The 27,967-nt window shown below is 43.1% G+C and overlaps 1 protein-coding gene and 1 pseudogene across 3 annotated transcripts in view; one reads left to right on the plus strand and one right to left on the minus strand.

The window, feature by feature from the left end:
• LOC124032157 (inactive dipeptidyl peptidase 10-like) overlaps positions 1 to 13,924 on the minus strand; it is a 35,890-nt gene extending 21,966 nt beyond the window's left edge. The window contains exons 1-5 of one of the 3 annotated variants that reach the window (XM_046344313.1): positions 13,785 to 13,924; positions 6,088 to 6,202; positions 5,409 to 5,504; positions 5,175 to 5,269; positions 4,443 to 4,514 (exon numbers count right to left, since the gene is read on the minus strand). In XM_046344313.1, the coding sequence (XP_046200269.1) occupies positions 4,443 to 4,514; positions 5,175 to 5,269; positions 5,409 to 5,504; positions 6,088 to 6,202; positions 13,785 to 13,823 (417 nt within the window). In that variant the 5' untranslated portion in view covers positions 13,824 to 13,924. Of the gene's footprint in view, positions 1 to 4,442; positions 4,515 to 5,174; positions 5,270 to 5,408; positions 5,505 to 6,087; positions 6,203 to 13,784 lie in introns of those variants that run through there. The other 2 variants (XM_046344312.1, XM_046344314.1) reach the window with 2 other exon arrangements.
• A 969-nt stretch (positions 13,925 to 14,893) lies between these two features.
• LOC124032160 lies at positions 14,894 to 27,949 on the plus strand (annotated as a pseudogene).
• The last annotated feature ends 18 nt before the right edge of the window (positions 27,950 to 27,967 follow it).

The following is a 27,967-nucleotide window of genomic DNA, read 5'->3' on the forward strand; positions in this document are numbered from 1 at the left end:
TCCATATTTCTCTCTCCCTCCCCCTCTCCATATTTCTCTCTCCCTCCCCCTCTCCATATTTCTCTCTCCCTCCTCTCCCTCCCATATTTCTCTCTCCCTCTCCATATTTCTCTCTCCCTCCCTCTCCCTCTCCATATTTCTCTCTCCCTCCCTCTCCCTCTCCTTATTTCTCTCTCTCCCTCTCCCTCTCCTCTCCCCTCCCTCTCCCTCTCCATATTTCTCTCTCTCCCTCTCCCTCTCCATATTTCTCTCTCCCTCCCATATTTCTCTCTCCCTCCCTCTCCCTCTCCATATTTATCTATCCCTCTCCCTCTCCATATTTCTCTCTCCCTCTCCATATTTGTCTCTCCCTCCCTCTCCCTCTCCCTTTCCATATTTCTCTCTCCCTCCCTCTCCCTCTCCATATTTCTCTCTCCCTCCCTCTCCCTCTCCATATTTCTCTCTCCCTCCCTCTCCCTCTCCATATCTCTCTCCCTCCCTCTCCCTCTCCATATTTCTCTCTCTCCCTCTCCCTCTCCATATTTCTCTCTCTCCATCCCCCTCTCCATATTTCTCTCTCCCTCCCTCTCCCTCTCCATATTTCTCTCTCCCTCCCTCTCCCTCTCCATATTTTTCTCTCACCCTCTCCATATTTCTCTCTCCCTCCCTCTCCCTCTCCATATTTCTCTCTCCCTCCCTCTCCCTCTCCATATTTCTCTCTCTCCCTCTCCCTCTCCATATTTCTCTCTCTCCTCTCCCTCTCCCTATTTCTCGCTCTCTCCCTCTCCATATTTCTCTCTCCTCTCCCTCTCCATATTTCTCGCTCCCTCCCTCTCCCTCTCCATATTTCTCTCTCCCTCTCCATATTTCTCTCTCCCTCTCCATATTTCTCTCTCTCCCTCTCTCTCTCCATATTTCCCTCTCTCCCTCTCCCTCTCCATATTTCTCTCTCTCCCCTCTCCATCTCCCTCTCCATATTTTCCTCTCCCTCTCCATATTTCTCTCTCCTCTCCTCTCCATATTTCTCTCCTCCCTCTCCCTCTCCATATTTCTCTCTCACTCCCTCTCCATATTTCTCCTCCCTCCATATTTCTCTCTCCCTCCCTCTCTCTCTCCATATTTCTCTCTCCCTCTCCCTCTCCATATTTCTCTCTCCCCCTCTCCCTCTCCATATTTCTCTCCCTCCCTCCCTCTCCATATTTCTCTCTCCCTCTCTCTCCTCTCCATATTTCTCTCTCCCTCCCTCTCCCTCTCCATATTTCTCTCTCTCTCTCTCTCTCTCCATATTTCTCTCTCTCCCTCCCCTCTCCCTATTTCTCTCTCTCCCTCTCCATATTTCTCTCTCCCTCTCCTCTCCATATTTCTCTCTCTCCCTCTCCCTCTCCATATTGCTCTCCCTCCCATATTTCTCTCTCTCCCTCTCCCTCTCCATATTTCTCTCTCCCTCCATATTGCTCTCTCTCCATATTTCTCTCTCCCTATTTCTCTCCATATTTCTCTCCCTCTCCATATTTCTCTCCTCCCTCTCCCCTCCATATTTCTCTCTCTCCCTCTCCCTCTCCCTCTCCATATTTCTCTCTCCCTCCCTCTCCCTCTCCCTATCCATATTTCTCTCTCCTCCCTCTCCCTCTCCATATTTCTCTCTCTCCCTCTCCATATTTCTCTCTCCCATCTCCCTCTCCATATTTCTCTCTCCCTCCCCCCCTCTCCATATTTCTCTCCCCTCCCCCTCTCCATATTTCTCTCTCCCTCCCTCTCCCTCTCCATATTTCTCTCTCCCTCTCCATCCTCTCCCTCCCTCTCCCTCTCCATATTTCTCTCTCCCTCCCTCTCCCTCTCCTTATTTCTCTCTCCCCTCTCCTCCATATATCTCTCTCCCTCCCTCTCCCTCTCCATATTTCTCTCTCTCCCTCTCCCTCTCCATATTTCTCTCTCTCCCTCTCCATATTTCTCTCTCTCCCTCTCCCTCTCCATATTTATCTATCCCTCTCCCTCTCCATATTTCTCTCTCCTCTCCATATTTGTCTCTCCCTCCCTCTCCCTCTCCCTTTCCATATTTCTCTCTCCCTCCCTCTCCCTCTCCATATTTCTCTCTCCCTCCCTCTCCCTCTCCATATTTCTCTCTCCCTCCCTCTCCCTCTCCATATCTCTCTCCCTCCCTCTCCCTCTCCATATTTCTCTCTCTCCCTCTCCCTCTCCATATTTGTCTCTCTCCATCCCCCTCTCCATATTTCTCTCTCCCTCCCCCTCTCCATATTTCTCTCTCCCTCCCTCTCCCTCTCCATATTTTTCTCTCACCCTCTCCATATTTCTCTCTCCCTCCCTCTCCCTCTCCATATTTCTCTCTCCCTCCCTCTCCCTCTCCATATTTCTCTCTCTCCCTCTCCCTCTCCATATTTCTCTCTCTCCCTCTCCCTCTCCCTATTTCTCGCTCTCTCCCTCTCCATATTTCTCTCTCCCTCTCCCTCTCCATATTTCTTGCTCCCTCCCTCTCCCTCTCCATATTTCTCTCTCCCTCTCCATATTTCTCTCTCCCTCTCCATATTTCTCTCTCTCCCTCTCTCTCTCCATATTTCCCTCTCTCCCTCTCCCTCTCCATATTTCTCTCTCTCCCTCTCCATCTCCCTCTCCATATTTTCCTCTCCCTCTCCATATTTCTCTCTCCTTCTCCCTCTCCATATTTCTCTCCCTCCCTCTCCCTCTCCATATTTCTCTCTCACTCCCTCTCCATATTTCTCTCTCCCTCCCTCTCCCTCTCCATATTTCTCTCTCCCTCCCTCTCTCTCTCCATATTTCCCTCTCTCCCTCTCCCTCTCCATATTTCTCTCTCTCCCTCTCCCTCTCCATATTTCTCGCTCCCTCCCTCTCCCTCTCCATATTTCTCTCTCCCTCTCTCTCACTCTCTATATTTCTCTCTCCCTCCCTCTCCCTCTCCATATTTCTCTCTCTCTCTCTCTCTCTCTCTCTCCTCTCTCTCCCTATTTCTCTCTCTCCCTCTCCCTCTCCCTATTTCTCTCTCTCCCTCTCCATATTGCTCTCTCTCCCTCTCCCTCTCCATATTTCTCTCTCTCCCTCTCCCTCTCCATATTGCTCTCCCTCTCCATATTTCTCTCTCTCCCTCTCCCTCTCCATATTTCTCTCTCTCCCTCTCCATATTGCTCTCCCTCTCCATATTTCTCTCTCTCCCTATTTCTCTCTCTCCCTCTCCCGCTCCATATTTCTCTCTCCCTCTCCATATTTCTCTCTCTCCCTCTCCCTCTCCATATTTCTCTCTCCTTCTCCCTCTCCATATTTCTCTCTCCCTCTCCCTCTCTATATTTCTCTCTCCCTCCCTCTCCCTCTCCATATTTCTCCCTCCCTCCCTCTCCCTCTCCCTATTTCTCTCTCTCCCCCTCTCCCTCTCCCCTCTCCCTATTTCTCTCTCTCCCTCTCCCTCTCCCCCTCTCTCCCTCTCCCTCTCCATATTTCTCTCTCTCCCTCTCCCTCTCCCCCTCTCTCCCTCTCCCTCTCCATATTTCTCTCTGTCCCTCTCCCTCTCCCTATTTCTCTCTGTCCCTCTCCCTCTCCCTATTTCTCTCTCTCCCTCTCCCTCTCCCATATTTCTCTCTGTCCCTCTCCCTCTCCATATTTCTCTCTCTCCCTCTCCCTCTCCATATTTCTCTCTTCCTCTCCATATTTCTCTCTCCTTCCCTCTCCCTCTCCATATTTCTCTCTCCCTCCCTCTCCCTCTCCATATTTCTCTCTCCCTCTCCCTCTTCATATTTCTCCCTCCCTCCCTCTCCCTCTCCATATTTCTCTCTCCCTCCCTCTCCCTCTCACTCTCCATATTTCTCTCTCCCTCTCCATATTTCTCTCTCCCTCCCTCTCCCCCTCTCCATATTTCTCTCACTCCCTCCTTCCCTCTCCATATTTCTCTCGCTCTCTCCCTCTCCATATTTCTCCCTCCCTCCCTCCCTCCCTCCCTCCCCCTCCCTCCCTCCCTCCCTCCCTCCCTCCCTCCCTCCCTCCCTCCCTCCCTATTTCTCTCTCTCCCTCTCCCTCTCCATATTTCTCTCTTTCCCTCTCCCTCTCCATATTTCTCTCTCTCTCCCCCTCTCCCTCCATCTTTCTCTCTCTCTCTAACTGTTTCATAAGGGGATTTACTCTAAAGGCTGAATTAGAATACATGGCATCATTGTACTACAGTCACAATGCAGTTGGGAAATCGACCTGTCATTAGTTGCAAACGGAAACAGATTTGACTCAATTGATTTTCTCTGATGGTCTGGAATCAGTCTGTGGCTTTGCTGTGTAAAACTAATGTGTTCAATGAAAGCGAGTGTGAAACCCTTGTTGCAATCAAATAATCTTTGGTGCCTTTGGAGAATTGCTTTGACAGTGAGTATGATTATTGATAAAGATTTACACTGTAAAAGAGATGGTTCTTCTGAGCATTTTATTTGGTCATAACCAGAGTCACTCACCGGTTGAATGTTGTATGCCAACAGGACAAACCTCTTGTCTGCAGACACATGGAACTTTGTGTAAGTCAAATCCTGTAGAAAACATGATAAGATAAACATGTCAACAACATCCCTAGATCTAATATGAGACTTAACCTTCAAGAACAACATCCCTGGAGCGAAGTAGTTGTAGATAATGTCAGAGATAGGACTGCACTTGGGAAGCCATGGCCATAGTTATAGTAGGTCTGCATATATCATGAGCAGAATGCTAATTACTGTTGTAGGCTCACAGCTACAGTGTGGGATTAACATGGCAACAGAGATGATACACCAAGTGAGAATCTGGCGAGAGCCGGAGAGGAGACAGCATCTCCCCATCTTGACAACAGAACCCTGCTTAGCTCCTAGGCAATGACCCACATAAGTCTGTCAGTGTCGCACAGAGCCAGGCGGTGTTGTTCAAAGTGAGGCTCTTGCTTGAAAAATCTCTTTGAAGCCGTATGTTGAAGGCTTCAATTGAACAGTGAGGGAACCAAATAGACCCAAAAGAGCTTAAACTGTCACTGCATATCTATATAACTGTATAGTTACTACTGCTCTCTACTGGTTTAACAGTCGTTCTATAGTTCTTTCTCCATCTGGGAGGACCACTCAGTCTCTATTGAATTTGCCTGGTTGACTCCGTATATGAGCCGATCAATAGTGGAATACAGCTCCTCTCTTGCAGGGCCGTTACGGGCCGTTACTCACTAAAGAGCTGTTGTCCAGTAGGGTAGCTGTGATGTTGGAGTGGAGGCTGTAGGACAGGACATGACCCTCTCTGGTTCTGAGCGCAACCTCATTCTCTGGAAGGGACAACACAGGCCGAAGGGAAATGGTTAACTTTTGGTTGGTTCACTCAATATAACATGAATGGTAGCTTGCCTTGGCTTCCCTAAACATGTTCTATCTCGTTCCCCCGCTTTAGGGTATCAAGGCTCTTACCATCCAACCAGGTCACACAGGGGTCATGAACTGTATACTTCTCACTTTCCAGATCCTCCATGGTGAGACGGGATCGCAGAAACAGGTGAGACTCATCTTCCAGAGAAAGAGAGAAAGCAAGAGAAATGAGAAAGTGGGAGAAAACAAATGGGCAAAAACACTCCACTTGTCATTTCCACCCGGAATGAACAAGAAGCTTCCTCTATTCACACAGAGCCAAGGCACAGCTGGTGCTGCGGCGGCTCAGCTTGTTCTTAGCATAGTACTGGAGTCTCGTCTTTGGTCTGAGTCTCTTTTCATTGCAGGGGAATTTTGTATTTGTCAGTGTTGATTTGTTTTGTCAAATTGTGAATGTCATTGTTGATATGTTTATCTGATGGAGAGTCTCTGTTCTCACTCCTCCCACTGCATCCTCTCTCCTTCTCTCTGTCCCTCTCTCTCTCTCTTTCTCTCTCTCTCTGTTCTTCAAGCCTCCTTCTCACTCACCCCCTTCACCCCTCCTTGCCTTTATTCTCTTTCTCACCCTCCTGCATTCTTTTTCTCCATTTGTTTCTCTACATTTTTATTTTTATCCCCATTCCTTCTCTTCCCTCCCCCATTCCTTCTCTTCCCTCCCCCATTCCTTCTCTTCCCTCCCCCATTCCTTCTCTTCCCTCACCCATTATGTGTTTCATCTTACCAGGTGTGAGCATGATGACTGAAAGGCTGACCAGTGATAGAACACCAACGATCACCATCATGGCGATTGCAATGCCCTTCCAGTTCCGAGGTGGACCGGCTGAAGCATGCATGTCCTAACAAGAGAAGCACACAGACACACACACACACATACAGACACACAGTGATGAGTGTAATGTCCACACACACAGCTGAGGGAGAGAACATTAGTGCCGCTTCATTTCCACAGCCTCACAGTGAGTATTTCGCTCTCAGACAAGCAGATCTGCGGTGTAGGCAACAGGCAGTCTCTGGGGAAATAACAGTTTCGTACAGCCTATCACTATGACAGAAAAATGTGTAATTTAGACTTCTCCTTTGCCAGGGAAAATGTTTAATTAATTGCAGACTATCATTTCTGTCATGGTTTAATTTCTCAAATCTGTCGGCTCATTTCACCTGTAACAGCTTTAATGGGGCACATGGTAGGGATTGGGAGGAAGAGTGGAAGGGTGCATGTTCCTGGGAACAGCGTTCTTGGGCACAAGGACTATGGTGGTCTGCTTGAAACATGTAGGTATTACAGACTGGGTCAGGGAGAGTTTGCAAATGTCAGTGAAGACACTTGTCAGCTGGTCAGAGCATGCGCTGAGCCTGCGGCCTGTTTAAAAGTCTTACTCACATCGACAATGGAGATCGTGATCACACAGTCATCTAGAGCAGCTGGTGCTCTCATGCATGGTTCAGTGTTGCTTGCCTCAAAGCGAGCATAGACTAAATTTAGCTTGTTTGGTAGGCTTGCGTCACTGGGCAGCTCTCGGCTGGGTTTCCCTTTGTAATCCGTAATAGTTTGCAAGTCCTGCCACATCTGAAGAGTATCAGAGCCGGTGTAGTATTTGGTATTTTATTAGGATCCCCATTAGCTGTTGCAAAAGCAGTAGCTACTCTTCCTGGGGTACACACAAAACATGAAACATGATATACTGTACGTGTGTTGAGTATTCTCTCAAGATTAGCCTATGAAGTGTGGAACTATGTACAGATATCATTCCCTTTCTGGTTCTACTGGTAACAATAATATGCTCCATGGCCCTTTTGTTGTTGTTATGTCAACCGTTTGATTTGACTTTTATGATTGTGTCTTGTGTGATTGTGGTTTAAGTTTTTTCAGTATGCAGATAGGTTGAGAGCATGTGAGGTTGGGGATTGTACATTGCATAAGTGGAGATGTGTGTGTGTGTGTGTGTGTGTGTGTGTGTGTGTGTGTGTGTGTGTGTGTGTGTGTGTGTGTGTGTGTGTGTGTGTGTGTGTGTGTGTGTGTGTGTGTGTGTGTGTGTGTGTGTGTGTGTGTGTGTGTGTGTGTGTGTGTGTGTGTGTGTGTGTGTGTGTGTGTGTGTGTGTAACAGTGGCTGTATAGTGGTGGTTCGGAGACAGCTGGTGTAACACAGGGCTGGATGGAGGATTAGCAATATGTCAACCAGCAATCCCCATGGCTGTTCCCGTCCTCCATCAAGGCCTGCGGGAAGGTGAGGGTGATGGAAAACAGCAGCCGGCCATGGCTCTGTGGCTTTGAGGACAGGGCCAGGCAATGAGGTTTATGGCTGCATTGTGATTGCGCTATCACACTCCAATGAATATAATGCCCCGGTGTCTTGTCTCAGACAGCTAGCTGTTTATTCCAGTAGAGTTTGAGGAGCATTGGAGGAGAATATACAGATGTAATATTCCTACAGCAGCTGTTTCTTGTACTGTAATGTTCCATCTTATTTATATTTCACCTTGTGTTCTTGAATCAATCATCACACCTCATCATGTTGGTCTTCTAGGTAGCTAACTCACCTTTCATGGAACGTGCACCCTTCCACACAGGTCCAGAGCTCCAGACCAATAAGTCCTCCCCTGATGTGCTCCTTTCTTTGACTGTAGCTGCTATACTCTATCTCTGTAATTCTCTCTGTTCTCTCAACACAGTGCACAGTCCTGTGCTGTACAATAGTGGACCCGAACAACATCATTCCCTCTGATTGGGTGTTATGTAAGATATGGAAGAAAAGAGACCCAGGCAGACACACACACACACACACACACACACACACACACACACACACACACACACACACACACACACACACACACACACACACACACACACACACACACACACACACACACACACACACACACACACACAGAGGAGACTCTAACAGAAAGGCACGGTTAATGTAATTTCCCTTCGCTCTTCTGATTCGACCACAGATATTGTTTTGATTTCAAAATCCTTCCCTAATTACTACTGCATGCAACACTCTGCTGAAACATCCCCTCTAATGGGATGCACCACCACAGGAAGCACATCAGATAGAGCGGGAGAACCCTGTGCATGCTGGCTGGGGGAAGAGGGAGTTATGTCAAAGTAGCAAATGAGACACAGATACAGGAGACGGGAAGATAATCTCAAGGGTGGATACACACAGCCACCATATTCTGTGTGGGTTTCAATGATGGCAACGCTACATCTGAGGAATCAAGGATTCAGCACAGCACTGATTGCCAGAAGAGGTGGACAGGTGAGGGGTTAGATTGACATGTGAATATCACCAGTGCACACTTTTTGGTGACCCGATAAAAGGAATCAGGACAATAAAACAACTATAATGTATAATACACTGCTCTGTGAGCCATCCATCCGAGAGAGAGTCAAGAGGAGCCTATGATAAAGCTTTGATGAGGCTGTCAGTCAAACCAACCCACAGGCAGTCTATACTCTAGTCTATAGACTAAATGGAGCTTCACACTGTATGTGCAACCAAACATGTATCTCTTGGGGAGAGACCACTGCAAACATTTGCAGTGCTGACTACGTTTGTAGCGTCAGTGAGAGATAACAGAGTTCCCCTCCCACCATGGCCAACAGACAGAGCAGACCAAGGGAATTCCCCTCAACCAACCAAATAGAATCAGTACAGTGTGCAGCTGAACAAGGTCCAGCGAGAAACAGTTCATAGAAAGCGAGCAGCCGGTAAAATGGACTTTCCATGGGTCACTAGAAAGCCTCTCTCCCCACAAAATATGACAGATCCTTACGTAATCCCTGGTCCGATAACCTGACCCCTTCTTCATTGAGAAACTCAACTAACGGTTACAGATAAAAACACATGCTGAAACACATACTGTATGTAGACTGTAATCAAAACACCTTCATTGTATGGTTCGCTACAGACTTTAAAAGGGAAACCACACAAAATAGAATTGCTCAATTTGCTCCCAATGCACCAGAGGTAGTTCATAAATTAGACTCTGGGGATCTCCTTGTCTGTCTGTCTTTGGAACATGCGGTGAAAATAACACAATAAATCATCGGGAGCAGAATCACAGCTAATGAAGCTATTGTTCAGACATGCTGACTCTCATCTACATATCCAAATCCCACCAGCTACATAATTCTGCAGCAACCAATCACTAGTAACCAGAAAGAAAAACAAGATGTACCAAGACATGATATTTGACATGACATTTGAAGATCAAGCAAGCCAGTCAACCATTACATTTTAAGAGACAAAACTGTAATAGCAACTATTTTTTGGAAGATACAATAAGCCTACCAGCATCTTGTTTTAACGATTCACTGTAATTGATCGCACGGGACAAAAGCAGATGAACCATTAACACATAACTTTTACTTGAATGCATTGCCATGTCAATATCTCTTTAGTACCTCAGTTAAATAGTAGCCATTATGAAGCAGTTTCCCACTTTCTGACTGGTTTAAATAGATATAACTGGGGTGATGTGCAAGGACCTCAACAGCACTGCCAGTGCTCCGCTATAAACTTCAAAGGATTTGAAAGCTGTATCGCCACGCCATGATTGAAGTGACCTTTTGGATAATACAATTTCAATAAACACAGTGCCGCCATCTATCGCGCCATTTATTTGGCAGAATTTTCTCACTTGCCTCTCACATCCTAAAAGGTTGTAGGTAATATATAATAATATATGCCATTTAGCAGACGCTTTTATCCAAAGCGACTTACAGTCATGTGTGCATACATTCTACGTAAGTGGGAGAACTACGTATGGGTGGTCCCGGGGATCGAACCCACTACCCTGGCGTTACAAGCGCCATGCTCTACCAACTGAGGATGACACTTTTGCCCTAATATCATATACTCAGCAGCACCTGCCACAGTTGCATGGAAAAATCCACTGCTTTAAGCCTCCTCTGCTGTGAGCCCTGCAGCCCTTTTCTCTATTCCCTTTCATGCATCCCACCAAGCAACAGCAAATGACTGTACAAAAAATCTCTCAGTACACTATATGGCTGCTGAACCTATCCCACTCCTCTACATAGCTGTGTCCGCCCTGGGGAGAAGGGAGTGTGATACTGCTGTAAACTATGAGGGAGAGGAGAAGTACATAAAAGAGACGACAGGTAGTCTAGCGGTTAAGCGCGTTGGGCCAGTAACTGAAAGGTCGCTGGTTTGAATCCCTGAGCTGACTAGGTGAAAAATCTGTTGGTGTGCCCTTGTGCCAAGGCACTTAACACTAATTGCTCTGGATAAGAGCGTCTGCTAAATAATTGATATGAGAGAGAGAGGTGCATGTTCTGACACAGGACTGATACAGTTGAAGTCGGAAGTTTACATACACATAGGTTGGAGTCAAAAGAACTAGTTTTTCAACCACTAACAAATTTCTTGGTAAACTTCAGTTTTGGCAAGTCGGATAGGACATCCACTTTGTGCACGACACAAATAATTTTTCCAACAATTGTTTACAGACAGATTATTTCACTTATAATTCACTGTATCACAATTCCACTGGGTCAGAAGTTTACATACACTAAGTTGACTGTGCCTTTAAACAGCTTGAAAAATTCCAGAAAATTATGTCATGGCTTTAAAAACTTTTGATAGGCTACTTGACATCATTTGAGTCAATTGGAGGCGTACCTGTGGATGTATTTCAAGGCCTACCTTCAACCTCAGTGCCTCTTTGCTTGACATCATGGGAAAATCTAAAGAAATCAGCCAAGACCTCAGAAGAAATATCGTAGACCTCCACAAGTCTGGTTCATCCTTGGGAGCAATTTCCAAACACCTGAAGGTACCACGTTCATCAAACAGGTACAAAAGTATCTATATCCACAGTAAAACAAGTCCTATATCAACAAAACCTGAAAGGCCGCTCAGCAAGGAAGAGTCCACTGCTCCAAAACCGCCATAAAAAAGCCAGACTATGGTTTGCAACTGTACATGGGGACAAATATTGTACTTTTTGGAGAAATGTCCTCTGGTCTGATGAAACAAAAATAGAGCTGTTTGGGCATAATGACCATCGTTATGTTTGGAGGAAAAAGAGGGATGCTTGCAAGCCGAAGAACACCATCCCAACCGTGACGCACGGGGGTGGCAGCATCATGTTGTGGGGGTGCTTTGCTGCAGGAGGGACTGGTGCACCTCATAATATAGATGGCATCATGAGGATGGAGAATTATGTGGCTATATTGAAGCATCTCAAGACATCAGTCAGGAAGTTAAAGCTTGGATGAAAATGGGTCTTACAAATGGACAATTACCCCAAGCATACTTCCAAAGTTGTGGCAAAATGGCTTAAGGACAACAAATTCAAGGTATTGGAGTGGCCATCACAAAGCCCTGACCTCAAATCCTGTAGAAAATTTGTGGGCAGACCTGAAAAAGCATGTGCGAGCAATGAGGCCTACAAACCTGACTGAGTTACACCAGCTCTCTCGGGAGGAATGGGCCAAAATTCACCCAACTTATTGTGGGAAGCTTGTGAAACCTACCCGAAACGTTTGACCCAAGTTAAACAATTTTAAAGGCAATGCTACCAAATACTAATTGAGTGTATGTAAACTTCTGACCCACTGGGAAAGTGATGAAAGAAATAAAAGCTGAAATAAATCATTCTCTCTAATATTATTCACATTCGTAAAATAAAGTTGTTTTCCAAACTGACCTAAAACAGGGAATTTTTACAAGGATTAAGTGTCAGGAATTGTTAAAAACTGAGTTTAAATATATTTGGCTAAGGTGTATGTAAACTTCCGACTTCAACTGTAAATGCATCCTTTTAAAGTACACTCTTCTTGTTCAACCACCCCATCACAGATCAAATCTGTGGAAACAGAACCATGCACGGAGATGCAGTATATGAATTGCTTGGCTGTGTAAAATAAAAGGACTGTGCCATAATAACGCAGAGAAACATTTGCCTGGGAAAGATACACTAACTAGTGTTTTGTGGATTCCTTGTTTAACCTACAAAATGTAATGGATCAATTCTAAATTGTTGGGAGACATAAAACATTCCCCACTGACCACTTCAGACAGGAAAGACATTTATCATCTATTTTCAATTATTCACAATGTTGCACAGTATAACAAATACCAATGCAACCTAACACAGCACTGCTTAAAAACAATGTTGTTGACAGTCTGACACATGATTTGTAAACCAAATGAATAGTGCAGCTCTGAACTGAAAATGCCGTCACGGCTGAATTGTTGCTGTCGCTGAGAAGGTAATGGGTATTCTTAATTAGACTTGGCAAGGCTATAAAGTACTGCTGTAGTGGAGATGGAAAGCATATCGCAACACTAACTCCAGGAACAATGTATTTCTCTGATTATTAATTAAAAACAGTATGTATGCAGCTATCAGCAACTGTCCACCAAGAAGCAACCAACTACAGTCACATTTGGTTACTTTTACATTTCTGGAGCATCAGCAATTCTGCCACCTATTGACAGCCTGCAAGTAGAGATAGCTACATGCAAAAACTGTTGCAACTTCTCTGTTTGAATAGGCTCACAGAGCTGCTGAATGACCATGCAGTGGACACTATTCAGTACATGGGGGAACATTAATATGGCATTAAAAACAGTGGCAAAAAGTGTGAAATTAAAATGCAGGTAAAATAAGGTCTAGTGTTAAATAAGTCAACTTTGCTATTCAGATTTTAAATCAAATTAATTGAGGCTATACACTTCATATAATTACAGAATACATTTGATTGTCCATCACCTGCTGCAAGTTGTGTGCCCCATTCACACTTCGATTGCAGATATCTCTTTATCCACATGATGTGGGCTATAAATCAATTAATAAAGTAGGCATATATGCCCTTTGGCATGGGTAAGCCATGACTACAACATTTTAATTGCTATAACCGCAACCGACACGCAGTATGATGTGTTTTAAAATATAGCCTACATAATTTAACTGAATCAGTTTACCAACAAAAATAAATCACTACATCAAAACAGTTTGCGATAGAAGAGGGGAATACCGGTATTGGGGTTACCACTGCGACCACTGCAGTGCACACAGAAGCTTGTTCAAGAGATGCCTGTATTGATTAGATATATTAAGTACGAATAAAAGAGCACAAAGGAAAGACAGATATTAATTGATAATCACATCATGTTGATTTAAATGTAAAAACTATTTCTGACTGGTCACAACAGAGATATACAAATAAAAAAACAGGCGCATTTAGACTATCCTTCAAGCGCATACGCTCACATGTAGACACACGCACACACAGACCTCTGCGACTGTAATGTTATCGCCATGCTCATCAGAGAGATTTATGCAATGAGATTAACGCAGATCCTGCTCTATGATAAAATAAAAACAATCTTGGGAACATCTAAAAAAAAATACGAAACAGTATTGAGTAGAGCCATTTACCAGGTCCGTTCCCATGTTCTGTTGAGTCGTGGCAATCATCTCTGCTGTCTTTAACAAGCTTCTTCCTGGAATTAAATCATGCTCCTTTCAGCAGTTCATCTGGATGAATGCACTTGTGATGTTCACAAGTTGTCCAAGTAAAAATGCTCTCGCTCTCTCTCTCTCTCCCTCTCTCTCTCTCTCTCTCTCTCTCTCTCTCTCCTCTCCTTCCACAGTATCTCCGCGGGAGGGAGTGTGTGTGTGTGTTCTGTTTATGGCCATTTGCTTGCTTCCTCACTGATTACAAAGTAATGAGATTACGTTACTGAGTTTGGCTAATCCAAAAATTATGTTATTGATTACAATTTTGGACAGGTAATTGTGACAGTTAGAAAGTAACCTACCCAACCCAGTTGATAAACTCTGAAATGAATCAAGACACAGTCGTAACCTCTGGCTCAGCAATATTCTATGGCTGTAAGTAGTCATGTTGGAGCAACACATATGCCATGTAAATCACGGTTCTGACTAGATGGAGCACAGCTATGACCGGGAGTGACTTTTAGTAGCAGGTTAGGGGAGCATTTTAACTAACCTTTATCCTAAACTTAACCTAATTATCCTAACCTGCCACGTTAATTCTCCTAACCTGCTACGAAATAGTAACTTATAGTCAAAACCATAAATCACAGCTACTGAGTTCAAATAGCCTAATAATGATAGAAATATCAATATGTTAATATGATATCAATCAATATGATATAATGAGAATTCATGTTAATACTAATGCTCAATAATTATTGTCATAATATTCACCATTATAATGTAATATGGATTAGATTTTCCCAGATGTTCATAAATATTTCACCCATTTTATTCACTCTTGTATGCTGCATTTGAAGCTGATTTGAGTTTTGCGTTTTCCCATGAGAGAGAAGCTAAATGACTGCTCTGTGGGGAGGAAACACTGGACTGGTGGATACTGGATCAGAGCTAACATCAGTCGTTTAATGGGGCAGTCGTCACTAGTTACCACACCCACAAGGCATAAACGCCACCTATTTAAAAATGTATCTTCATAAAATCACATTTTAAACCCAACCACACTGTTAACCTTATGCCTAACCTAACCTTAAATTAAGACCAATCTTTTTTTTTTTTACAATATAGCTAATTTTGACATTGTGGCTGTGGTAACCGCCATGTGCGCGTTGATTTACAGCTAGGTGAAGAACGTCAGTTGATATTCATTGGCTAGTGGGTACATTTGAAATGCAACGCGCCTGCCTTGCTTCTTGTACACACTTCCAGGAGTTTAGCGTGAGATAACCCAAACAAAAGAATAACAAACTTGATCATCCAGTGCAAAAACAGAGGTCAAAACATTTGGCTGTGCAAAGATTTTTCTGTTTTGTCTGCCTTTTTTCATTAGTGTGGTGGACTCAAATGGTATGTAGTGGCAGCTAACTTTAGCATGCTAGTAGCTAATTTAGCTGTACAAGTAGTTTTTTAAATTCCACATCACCAGCAATGTTGGCTAGCTACTGTAGCCAGCTAACGTTAGCGTCTGAGCAAAATCTACTGTTGCTTTCCTTCCATCTAAATTGTATGTTGTATGTGCAGGTTTTTAGCTAATTTGGGTGATTTATGTGGCAAATTTGGTTCGCTAATATTGGGAAATTGCATCTTATTTATTCTGTGCTATTTTTTTGGATTAGGAAAAGACAGTTGATCTGTTCATCATAGTTGGCTATGATGAATTATCAGCCAGGGTTCACCACCACCAGACACTTTCGCCCATTCGCAATTAGCCGGGGGACGAGGTTATTCACCTATTGACATTTAGCAAACTTATTTTCAGAGGTTTCTATGTGCCCTTATTTTTCTCAGAAGATGGACGCTCCTGTGTTAAACCTACACAGCTTGTTTGACAATCTGTGGTCTCATGTTGACATACTCAATGAGAGCATTGAACCCCGTAAGTAATTGTATTTAATTTGATTTGACATTAAGATTAATAGTATAGACAATGCTGGACTATATATTCAAAGCTACCACACCTTTATTGTGCATTTTCTCGTATCAGAGTTCATCCAGATGGCCCCCAACTTTGAGGACTGTCATCGTAGATGGCTCAGGTTTGAGCAGGACCTAGGGTCCTGCAAGGAAGTGCTTGCCAAAGCAGAAACCGAGAGGGGAGCTCTGGAAGTCAAACTCAAGCATGCTCGCAATCAAGTCGACGTGGAGATCCGCAGGCGCCAGAAGGCAGAGGCTAACTGTGAGAAGTTTGTGTGTATTCACATCAAGTCTAATTCATATTTTATTTTATTCTCGTCACTGGTACCCTCAGACTGGTTCACTCTTCTCTGAAGAAACTGTTGAATGGCTTTAAACAACTCCTCTCACCTTCCTTCTCCCTGCGTTCTGTTGTGTTACAGGACCGTCAGATCCAGCTGATTCGGGAGCTTCTAATCACTGAGGGCTCCAGCAACAGCCTCCAGCTGAATGAAGAGCAGCGTTCTGCTCTGGCTTTCCTCAACGCTCGATCTCAGGCAGCACGAGCCAACCTTAACACCAGCAAAAGTTAAGGATCCCTTGCTACTGTCTTGCTCCTCTTCCAGAGTTCCTCTTCCAGAGTTTGAAAGCATAGATTGCAGACCATAGATGAGTCTGCCTCCATTTTATCAGACATCAGCTATGATAAAACGGATGGCTCTCTGGTAAGCTTGTATCATTGTCTTGTATAAATTCTTGAGCCTCTGAATCATCAATTATGTTACTCATAGCCAAACCATTAGTAGGGAGAAGGGCTAAGACAACCAATACAATATGTAATTGAGACGATAATGTGCTATATACACTACTTGACCAAAACAATGTGGACACCTGCTCATTGAACCGCTCATCCCAAAATCATGGGCATTAATATGGAGTTGGTCGTCCCCCCCTTTTGCTGCTATAACAGTCTCCACACTTCGGGGAAGGCTTTCCACTAGATATTGGAACATTGCTGCTGGGACTTGCTTCCATTCAGCCACAAGAGCATTAGTGAGGTCTGGCACTGATGTTGGGCGATTAGGCCTGGCTCGCAGTTGGTGTTCCAATTCATCCCAAAGGTGTTCGTTGGGGTTAAAGTCAGGGCTCTGTGTAGGCCGGTCAAGTTTTTCCACACCGATCGCGACAAACCATTTCTGTATGGGCCTTGCTTTGTGCATGGGGGCATTGTCATGCTGAAACAGGAAAGGGCCTTTGCCCAAACTGTTGCTACGAAGTTGGAAGCACAGAATGTAGTGTGCTGTAGTGTTAAGATTTCCCTTCACTGGAACTAAGGGGCCTAGCCCGAATCATGGAAAAACAGCCCCAGACCATTATTCCTCCTTCACCAAACTTTACATTTGGCACTATGCATTTAGGCAGGTAGCGTTCTCCTGGCATCCGCCAAACCCCGATTAGTCTGTCCGACTGCCAGATGGTGAAGGGTTCATCACTGCGTTTCCACTGCTCCAGAGTCCAATGTCGGCAAGCTTTACACCACTCCAGCCAACACTTGGCATTGCGCATGGTGATCTTAGGCTTGTGTGCGGCTGCTCGGCCATGGAAACCCATTTCTTGAAGCACCCAACAAACAGTTATTGTGCTGATGTTGCTTCCAGAGGCAGTTTGGAATTTGGCAGTGAGTGTTGCAACCGAGGACAGACTATTTTTAGGCGTTACACACTAGGTGGTCCCGTTCTGTGAGCTTGTGTGCCTACCACTTCGCGGTTGAGCCGTTGTTACTTCTATGTTTCCACTTCACAATAACTGGGGCAGCTCTAGCAGGGCAGAAATGTGACGAACGGACTTGTTGGAAAGGTGGAATCCCATGACGGTGCCACATTAAGTCACTGAGTTCTTCAGTAAGGCCATTCTACTGCAAATGTTTGTCTATGGAGATTGCATGTGTTTTAAATTTTAGACACCTGTCAGCAACGGATGTGGCTGAAGTAGCCTAATCCACTAATTTGAAGGGTTGTCCACATACTTTTGTGTGTATATAGTGTATTTGCAATAATGAACCCGGTCCGTTCGTTTGATTAACCATTCCAGGACTGGGACTCCAGTCCATCATGAGAACTGTGCGGCTGAAGAAACGTGAAAAAAGGGTAAACAAAGTGTATTGGATGCAAAATATTTACCAGCCATTTCTTGAACATCTATGTGTGGAGTTTTTAAGATGTTAGCCCTCTTCATTACAGCGCTCTACCTCTAGAAATTTCACTGACAGCCCCCCCAAGTGCTTCCAAAAGGTCTCGATCAACAGGCAGAACGTCTGAGAAGGTAAAGATTTTAGTTTAATTTCTATAGATAACTGAGAGCTGTTACTCGATATACTGTTGAAGTTTACAGTGATTTGACTGATGTTATGTTTCATGGTCATAGGGAAATGAGTCTCTTGTGGCCAAGACCACAGTGACCGTGCCTGCTGACGGAGGACCCATCAAAGCCGTCTCTACTATTGAGGCTGTTCCCTACTGGACCCGGAGCAGGAGAAAAACTGGTTAGAGCTTTTACTCATTTACTGTGGATTTGATCAACTTTAAAATGGAGGATTGTATTTTACTCAGAGTTAGTATTGTATGTTGAAGCATGATAGGATATTCAGTTGGAAAGATGCAGGCAGCTAGACTATATTAGTTTATCCTTGACAATGTGACAAATGTATGTTCATAACTCATCAGAACTGCATTGTCAGACTCTGATCTGTATTTCACCTTTGTCTGTCTGTCTGTCCTGTCTAGCTACACTGGAGTGGGACTCTTGAGTCAGTCAAGTCTGAGGATGTCATGCCCAACCGGCCAGAGAGCGATAGCAGGCCTCAGGAACCCAGCACACCCCAGGGCAACGGGAGTGTCCGTAATCAAAAATGTGTCTCCAAAGCGAATGTAATTTGTTTTCAGACAGAGAGGGTTAATGTATGGGTGACATGAGATTAATTTAGCAAGGCAGAAAATGTTGGTTCTTATTTTCGAGTTAAAAGCTTTATTCTACCGCATGCACAGGTAATCAAGCCTGAGTCGTGTGTGCCTTGTGGCAAGAGGATCAAGTTTGGGAAGATCTCCCTGAAGTGTCGTGAACTCTGTCCCCTGCCATGCATCCCCATCCTGGGTGGCACTCCTGTCAAAATTGGAGAGGTAAGGGGAAAATTCCATTGTACTTCTCTGCTTGTATTCTAATACTTTTATTCTGATGTAAATCTGTTTTTCTTCAAAGATCTCTTGAGTTTAGTTCAGTGGGATAAACATTCTCTTACTTTTATTTCCTTCCCAGGGCACACTTGCAGACTACGTCTCCCATGTCCAATCTCCCATGATTCCCTCTTTGGTGGTGCACTGTGTCAATGAGATTGAGCAGAGGGGCCTACATGAGGTGAGTGTTTTTGTCTCAATCTCACACTGGGCTGAATCATTACTGCCTTTTATAGCTTAGTTTGGGCGGCAGGTAGCCTAGTGGTTAGAGCGTTGGGCCAGTAACCGAAAGGTTGCTAGATCAAATCCCAGAGATGACAGGGCAAAAAGAATGTTGTTCTGCCCCTGAACAAGGCAGTTAAACCACTGTTCCTAGGCCGTAATTGTAAATAAGAATTTGTTCTTAACTGATGCCTAGTTAAATAAAGGTTAAAATATAATAAAAACAATTAGTTTATACAGTAGAATTTATAGCTTCTGTGTTTCACGCTTTCTAAGGCTTTAAGTTTCACCATGCTCTTTCTTTTCACTCCCAGACCGGCCTCTATCGGCTGTCTGGTTCTGACCGCACAGTGAAGGAACTGAAGTATACGTTCTTGCGAGGGAAGACTGTCCCGCTGCTCAGCAAGGTGGAAGATATCCACTGCATCACTGGCCTCCTCAAGGACTTCCTCAGGAACCTCAGAGCCCCTCCTTACTTTCCGCCTCAACCGCACCTTCATGTAGGCTGCAGGTAGGTGTTGGCTCTATAGCGATAAAACTGTATCAGTCTCTGTGGTTTGTTCGGCCAGTGGTCGACTGAATAAAGTTGTCTTTTGGTTGTTTTGCATAGCCATTTTGTGTTAGGGCACGCTGAATGTTTTGGTTAGTAATAGTTAATGTGGTATATTTCAGTGTTCATTCATGGTATTCTTAGTCACCAGTAACTATAGTTACTAAGTCTATGCAATGTCACATTCTCCCTCTACAGTAAAACTTTTTTTCCCCCTGCTACTCAACTTCTGTGATTTCTACATTGCACTCTTTGTCCTCAGAGCTTGTGGATGAGGATAACAGCATTGCCCTGATGTACCAGACCATCAGTGACCTGCCACAGGCCAACAGAGCCACCCTGGCCTTCATGGCCATTCATCTCCAGAGGTGAGCATCTGCTGTACATTTAACTATGAGCTCTGCTTACTCACTTAATTGTATATGAACAACCAAGCCTTTCTTGACATGTCTTGTAGAAAGAGGCCATGCTTGTTGCATTCTGTGACAGGTGTTTTTCCCTACATCCTTATCGACCACCATAAACTCTTTCAGGGTCACCCAAAGCCTGGACACTAAGATGGACATCCCCAATCTGGCACGGGTGTTTTGGCCTACTATCGTTGGCCATGCAGTGCCTGACCCAGAGCCCATGACAATCATACAGGACACCAAACGCCAGCCCAAGGTAAGACACATTACAACAACACAGCTCTTGTTTTAAGTGGCAGTATTTCTTCACAAAAACACATGGGCTGCAAAAGTGACATGATTGCCATTTTTGTTCAAAAACAATGTCTTAGTCTTGCAAGTTGTTAGCTCTGTTTTGCCTGCTTGGAAGATGACGACGCAATAGGCTGTAATTCGTTTCAATTCAATAAAACTGTACATTTCCCCTCACGAGTGATTTATAGTAGTTATTGTTTTTCTATTGTTACCCAGGTTATTGAGCGTCTGCTGGGCCTGCCGGTGGAGTACTGGAGCCAGTTCATGATGGTGGACCTTGACCAGCTGCAACCTGATCACATGATCATCAAGAACGCTAACTATTATACCCCTGACCAGAAAGGTGAGCGAGTGCATGAGTCTAGCAAAGCGTTATCTCGGCAACCCAAAACCAAATCTCTAGTGATGCACCGACATGACATTTTTGGCCGATATCCGATATTTTAAATTTTTGCGGCGTTTTAAACATTTTAGTACAGTTAAATAGTTAACACACTCACATGGATGCAGTGATCTAAGGCACTGCATCTCAGTGCAAGAGGTGTCACAACAGTCCCTGGTTCGATTCCAGGCTGTATCACATCCGGCCATGATTGGGAGTCCCATAGGGAGGCACAAAATTGGCCCAGCGTCTCCGGGTTTGGCCAGGGAAAGCTGTCATAGTAAAATAAGAATTTGTTTTTCACGGACTTGCCTAGTTAAATAAAAGGTTACACTCACCGCATTGACCAAAAAGTTATATTGTGCATTTACATATGTCCCCATTACCAGTAAAACATAATCAAAACCTATTTCTTTCACTTACTTGCTGTTTCGTTGTTCATTTGTTTCCTTCTCAACCAGGATTTGTATGGAAAGCCGTTTGGGTCTTCGCGTGTCAAAAAACATGCATGTCAAATAACGCTTTCATTCATTTTTAAGTAGTTATTACATATTACACATTGATTGCACTATCACTCATATTTCATATGTCACAACGATTCATCAATGCGTATTTTATGATGCTGTTAAAGTTGTCTCGCGCACCTACAGTGCTGGTCAGAAAGAAAAGCGAGCTAGTTCATGGATGCAAACAATGTTCTTCCCCAAAAACATTGCAAAACTAAATCTGTTTTAGAGGCTATAGTTAAAGTCGGAGGTTTACATACACTTAGGTTGGTGGCGTTTTTTCAACCACTTCACAAATTTCTTGTTAACAAACTATAGTTTTGGCAAGTCGGTTAGGACATCCACTTTGTGCATGACAAGTATTTTTTTCCAACAATTGTTTACAGACATATTATTTCACTTATAATTCACTGTATCACAATTCCAGTGGGTCAGAAGTTTACATACACTAAGTTGGCTGTGCCTTGAAAAATCTTTGAAAATGCCAGAAAATGATGTCTTTCGAAGCTTCTGATAGGCTAATTTACATCATTTGAGTCCATTGGAGGTATACCCGTGGATGTATTTCAAGGCCTACCTTCAAACTCAGTGCCTCTTTGCTTGACATCATGGGGAAATCAGCCAAGAACTCAGAAAACAAATTGTAGACCTCTGGTTCATCCTTGAGAGCAATTTCCAAACACCTGAAGGTACCACGTTCATCTGTACAAACAATAGTATGTAAGTATAAACACCATGGGACCACACAGCTGTCATAACGCTCAGGAAAGAGATGCTGTCTCCTAGAGTACTTTGGTGCAAAAAGTGCAAATCAATTCCAGAACAACAGCAAAGGACCTTGTGAAGATGCTGGAGGAAACGGGTACAAAAGCATATCAAAGTGAAATGGTTTCATATCGACATACCCTGAAAGGACGCTCAGCAAAGAAGAAGCCACAACTCCAAAACCGCCATAAAAAAGACAGACTACAGTTTACAACTGCACAAGGAGACAAAGATTGTACTTTTTGGAGAAATGTCCTCTGGTCTGATGAAACAAATAGAACTGTTTGGCCATAATGACCATTGTTATGTTATTAGGAAAAGGGGGAGGCTTGCAAGCCGAAGAGCACCATCCCAACCGTGAAGCACGAGGCTTGCAGCATCATGTTGTGGGGGTGCTTTGCTGCAGGAGGGACTGGTGCACTTCACAAAATAGATGGCATTATTAGGCATACAATTATGTGGATATATTCAAGCAACATCTCAAAACATCAGTCAGGAAGCTTGGTTGCAAATGGGTCTTCCAAATGGACAATGACCCAAGCATATTTCCCAAAGTTGTGGCAAAATGGCTTAAGGACAACAGTCAAGGTATTGGAGTGGCCATCACAAAGCCCGGACCTCAATCCCATAGAACATTTCTGGGAAGAACTGAAAAAGCGTAACGAGCAAGGAGGCCTACAAACATGACTCAGTTACACCAGCTCTGTCAGGAGGAATGGGCCAAAATTCACACAATTTATTGTGGGAAGCTTGTGGAAGGCTACCTGAAATGTTTGACCCAAGTTTAACAATTTGAAGGCAATGCTACCAAATACTAGTTGAGTGTATGTAAACTTCTGACCCACTGAGAATGTGATGAAAGAAATAAAAGCTGAAATAAATCATTCTCTCTACTATTATTCTGACATTTAACATTCTTAAATAGTGGTGATCCAAACTGACCTAAGACAGGGAATTTTTACTCGGATTAAATGTCAGGAATTGTGAAACTGAGTTTAAATGTATTTGGTTTATGTGTATGTAAACTTCTGACTAAAACTGTATATAGCTAGGGGTCATCTAAAATAATCCATATATATAAATAAGACTGTTATTTTTTATTTAATGGTGGTCGGACCGATCTATGTGAAGCTAGCCACAATAGTGGACTTTGCGATTAGCTTTCAAAATAAAAGTATGTCATTGACAGTGATGCAAATTAATACAAATAGATCAGGTTGCAATGTTACGTAAAATCAACAAAATACAATCAAAAGACAATTTGTTAATTTGACAACTCTGTTTAAATCACACTATGTATAGTACTTGGAATTCCATTGGGGGCATACTTATTTCACTGTACAGCCTTACCTATGGATTGTGGATCAATGACATGGTATCAGTCAGCTCATATTGTGGGACTCTGAAACAACTGTGAATTGAGCCACATGTATTGTCATCCTATGTGTATTGAACACTGTTCCAGAAGAAAAACAATACTGCATAAATGTTTTGGAGTCTGATAACTCTGAGGAGGACATTGGGAAAACTAATCTTGGGTATTGAGTAGACTGATACCTAGGGATTGGGGATCATTGAGGTAAAGCTGTACAGTGCAATATGAAAGTCAGTACAAACAATTGGGTGACTGGGTAGGTATTCTGCCCTTGAGTTGCATTCCCATGCAAAACTAGACAGATGGCTAACAATTAAGTCTTCAATAAAACTCCCAAGGCGTGACTTTTCTTGAATGAATATATTGAAAACGTTTATGTTGTGAAACTGCAAAATACAGAAAATAATATACTTTAGTATTCAATTCACACCGACATACTGTAGCTGTACATGAAACATTTGAAGATGCATAAATACAAAGCACGTGCTAAGGTACCATGCATCTGGCATGATGCCAAACCATATAGCTAATTGTTACTCCTATGGTAATTGGCTCCTTTCATTACTCTAATAATGTACAACCATCTATGTAGAATAACAAAGCATATTACACTAGAAACAGTAACAAAACTACAGTATTGTATATTTTACAATTCGTTTGCATGACGCACGAGCAAAGTAATACAGCTAACGACATACATTAAAGGCATTGCAATTTTGAGTAAATGCAACCAACATTATGTAAGCAACTCTATCAATAACAAGATTATCATCATTAGCTAAATGCTTGAATCGAACTTACAAACAAATATTTTCCAAGGCTGAAGAATGACAAGAAATAACTACATTGAAAGACCTGCACCATAGCGCTGTTTGTAGCTGCTTCTATGCGTGCAGAACAAATTCTCTACTTCCTGTTTGCATAGTCTTTCTAAGTACCAGAAAGCTCCACTAGGGGGCAAATAACACCATTGAACACAATGAAAATCCAATTTAACCATTGTAATAAAATAATCTGTTACCTTCTAACAGGTTGGCAGCACAGTAGGTGATTTCACACAGTCCTGCGATAAGAGCTACAATGCTAATATTTGCGATGCAGCTAGCTGGCTGCTTATAACGTTAATTTTTGGCAACAGGGTTAAGTAGCTGGCTAGCTATGTATTTTCTTGAACTGAAGTTCAATTTCAATAGGTCGAACAACAAGTAATAATAATAATAATAAGTAGCTACCTAGCTAATACTTACTCACAAGGATTCCTAAATCATTGCAAAAAACAATGAAAATGGCTGAATTTTTTTATTGGTCATTGTTTTCATGCTGGTTGTATTGGTGCTAGCTAGGTACCAAGCTAAAGCGAGCTAGCTACCCCAGAAGTTGCAGTCAAACAAATAATGCTTTATTACCAACGCGGTATTGTAAACACATCGTTTGTGGCCGGTGTTTGCTTGTTTACAGGCTTTTTATTTTACAGCTTTGACAGTGCTACTAATAGTAGTGGTGGCGCTTGGCTTGCACGTGCAAATTCAGAACACACAACATTCTATAATAGAACTGTTATTTGACATGTATATTTTTCAACACGCAAATACCCAAATGGCGTTCCATAGTTGGTCGTGAAGCTATTACTGTGTAACTCTATTAGGAAAACATCTGAAAAATAGCACACTTGATAGTGTGTACTGGTGCTCGACCAGTCACGAAAGCCAACATCACCCAGGACAGAGAACGGTTGATTTTCAAGGGCAATGAATTCCATTATCTTGGCTTTAATGGATTTCGCCTTTGAGTTGTCTCGCTGAAATGTTCTTACTCTTTCAAATGACTGCTCGATCCACACAGCAGCCATTGTGGGCTAGGTTAGAAATGCTGTGTAGCGTCATTACGTCATGTACCTACGTTTTACATAGGTATGCACGTCAGCTTTGACATCGGTTTTGCACATCACCGTTAAACTAGACATCGGGGCGATACCAATGTTGGCATTTTTAGCTAATTTCGGCCGATTCCAATATGTTCACCGATATAGGATGCATCCCTACACATCTCTATTAGGTTATTGTTATTATGTTGAAGATTTAAGGATTTTTATAAGAACTAATGAACATATACAGCTTGGTAACAAACTGTGGTAATGTGACTAATGTTGACTGTTAATATTGTTCAAGTGAGCATGCTGGGTCCCCTCACAACTCCAGAGCACCACCAGATGAACAAAACCCCGTCCTCCAGCTCCTTGGGTCAACGCATGAGGTCCACCCTGAGCAAGACCACGCCCAAGTAAGCACTCTGTGCTGTCATGCATTTAAATTATTCAGCATTTTGTGTTGTAGGTCACTGCAATGTGTATGAAGATCCTGTCTGAAGGACTTGAGTTGTCACTAGTCTCGAAGCAAACACCATTGGTCTATAAACCTGACAGTCTGGAGTACATTTTCACCTAATTATCAGCTTGTAAAGGTGAATGACTTGAGTCAATTTTTCACCCAAGTCTTAATTCACTTCCTTATAACTTTGGTGTCTGTTGACTAATGCTAATACTGCCTGACTAATAATATGTGTGTGGTGTTATAACTTTCAGATTTGGGAGTAGGAGTAAGTCTGCTGTGGTAGTGGGATTCCCCAGTCGCCCAGGAAACTCCTTTGCATCTCCGCTCCTCAAGTAATCCAAAGCAGCCGCAGGGCAGCTCTATTCACCTAATGGGAAATAAATGCAATACCTAGCAATAGCAACTTATTTGCTGAGACTAATGCTTCCACAGACGTTGTAAACACCTATTTTGTGTTTTTATATTTCAAAATGCTACAATTTTAGTATAGAACAGGATATTTTTCCAACCAAAAGGGAAGGTCTCTTTTGGAGCTCTGATTTTTTTAAAGATTAAATGTTAAATCAAGATTTAACATAACCTCAGGCAATGAAACCTACTAGGTTTGTAGTATCTTTCTGTGATTTATTTACAAAGGATGTTGAACATTGGTTGAGAATACGCACGTCTGAAATTTGGCAGGTGATTGTTTTCTATGTAACACGCAATTTAACTTGCACATTACCAGTTAGAAAACAACATTCCATAGCTTTTTATGCCGAACTTGGAGTTATTATTGCATGTGGCATTTTTAAAAATATGTTTCTGTTAATTTATTAAACCACCTTTTGTAACGTCTACATGCTTAAGCAGTTTGATTGTACATGTTTCACTCAATTTGTCTTTTACATACTCAAGACTAGCCAGTGTAGTAATATTAATTTGGCACATTTGATAAATGTCTGCAGCATTCTTTAGCAATAATCAACTAACTTTAAGGTAACCATGCAGCTGTATGCTTGGTGACTTGAGAAAATGTTGCAACTTGAGGATACATTTGAGAGAAATTCACCTTCCCTTGTTTCCTTTCCTGAGTGTTCTAAAAATATAACTTACAGTTTTGGCCAATATGACTCTGTTTGCACAATGGGAGGTTGGTTCTGACTAATGTTCTGCACCTCTAACTGCATAGAACGCTTGAATGTTGCATCAGAGAACCAGAGTGTAGAAATGGTGGCATTTCAACAAGAATGTCAAATTTGCTTTGATCAAAGATTTTTGTGGACCAGTATTTAAAATGGTCTTTGTTTCATTATTGCATTTTCTGGTATTGCTAAAAACTTGAACAAAAGCACATGATGGTATACAGATCATTTTGAAGGCAGCAGGGGACCTGTCAGGTCTCTGCTCTACAATGTGTTCTGTTACAACAATCTTGACACAAGCTCCCATGAAGGGAAAATGTAATTCTACGGTGTTAGGAATGAATTGGTCCTAGATGACATGCACATAAACACTGTACAAGTAGGTCTACTGCATGAACTGCCTTTTTACATGCCTGGAATGGTAGTGTTGAGAAATTTTAAAGAGCGTATGAATTTGCCTATGAACATAACAGCAAGCTATTGCACAGCAATTGCATGAAAAGGAGTTTATATCAAAGCATTTGTTCCACATTTAGAATGTCTGTCAAGGCTGGGTGTTCTCTGAACAATATGTTTCATACAATGAAGTTTCGGTGTGTGTGCTTCGAATGAGAGACTGTTGGAGAGAACCAGCACACTGGGTGCTTGATGATTAGTGGTCCTGTTCAGAAAGTTTCCCCTTGAGCCAGAACATCCTATTAGAAAGTGTGCAACATCAGAACTTGGGAATTGGCCAGAGGAGTGTTCTGGAAGGCAGAGTCTGAACCCCGCTTCTCCAGGATGGGAATACCACTAACGTGACGCAGCAGGAACCAGACAAACAGAGGAGATGGCATACTGGGGACCCTTCATCACAGACGAAGCAGAGCCAGAGTCCAGACCACTGCAGTATCTCCCCAAGGTAGTTAGGGTGCTGGCTGTCACCCCACAGCCCGCTCTGGATGAACTTTCCCTGGGGAGGCTGGATTGAGGCTATTCCCTGTGTAAATTAAGATACTATAAAATGAACATACAAATACAG

Source organism: Oncorhynchus gorbuscha, linkage group LG03 (genome assembly GCF_021184085.1).
Source record: "Oncorhynchus gorbuscha isolate QuinsamMale2020 ecotype Even-year linkage group LG03, OgorEven_v1.0, whole genome shotgun sequence".
Taxonomy (NCBI): domain Eukaryota; kingdom Metazoa; phylum Chordata; class Actinopteri; order Salmoniformes; family Salmonidae; genus Oncorhynchus; species Oncorhynchus gorbuscha.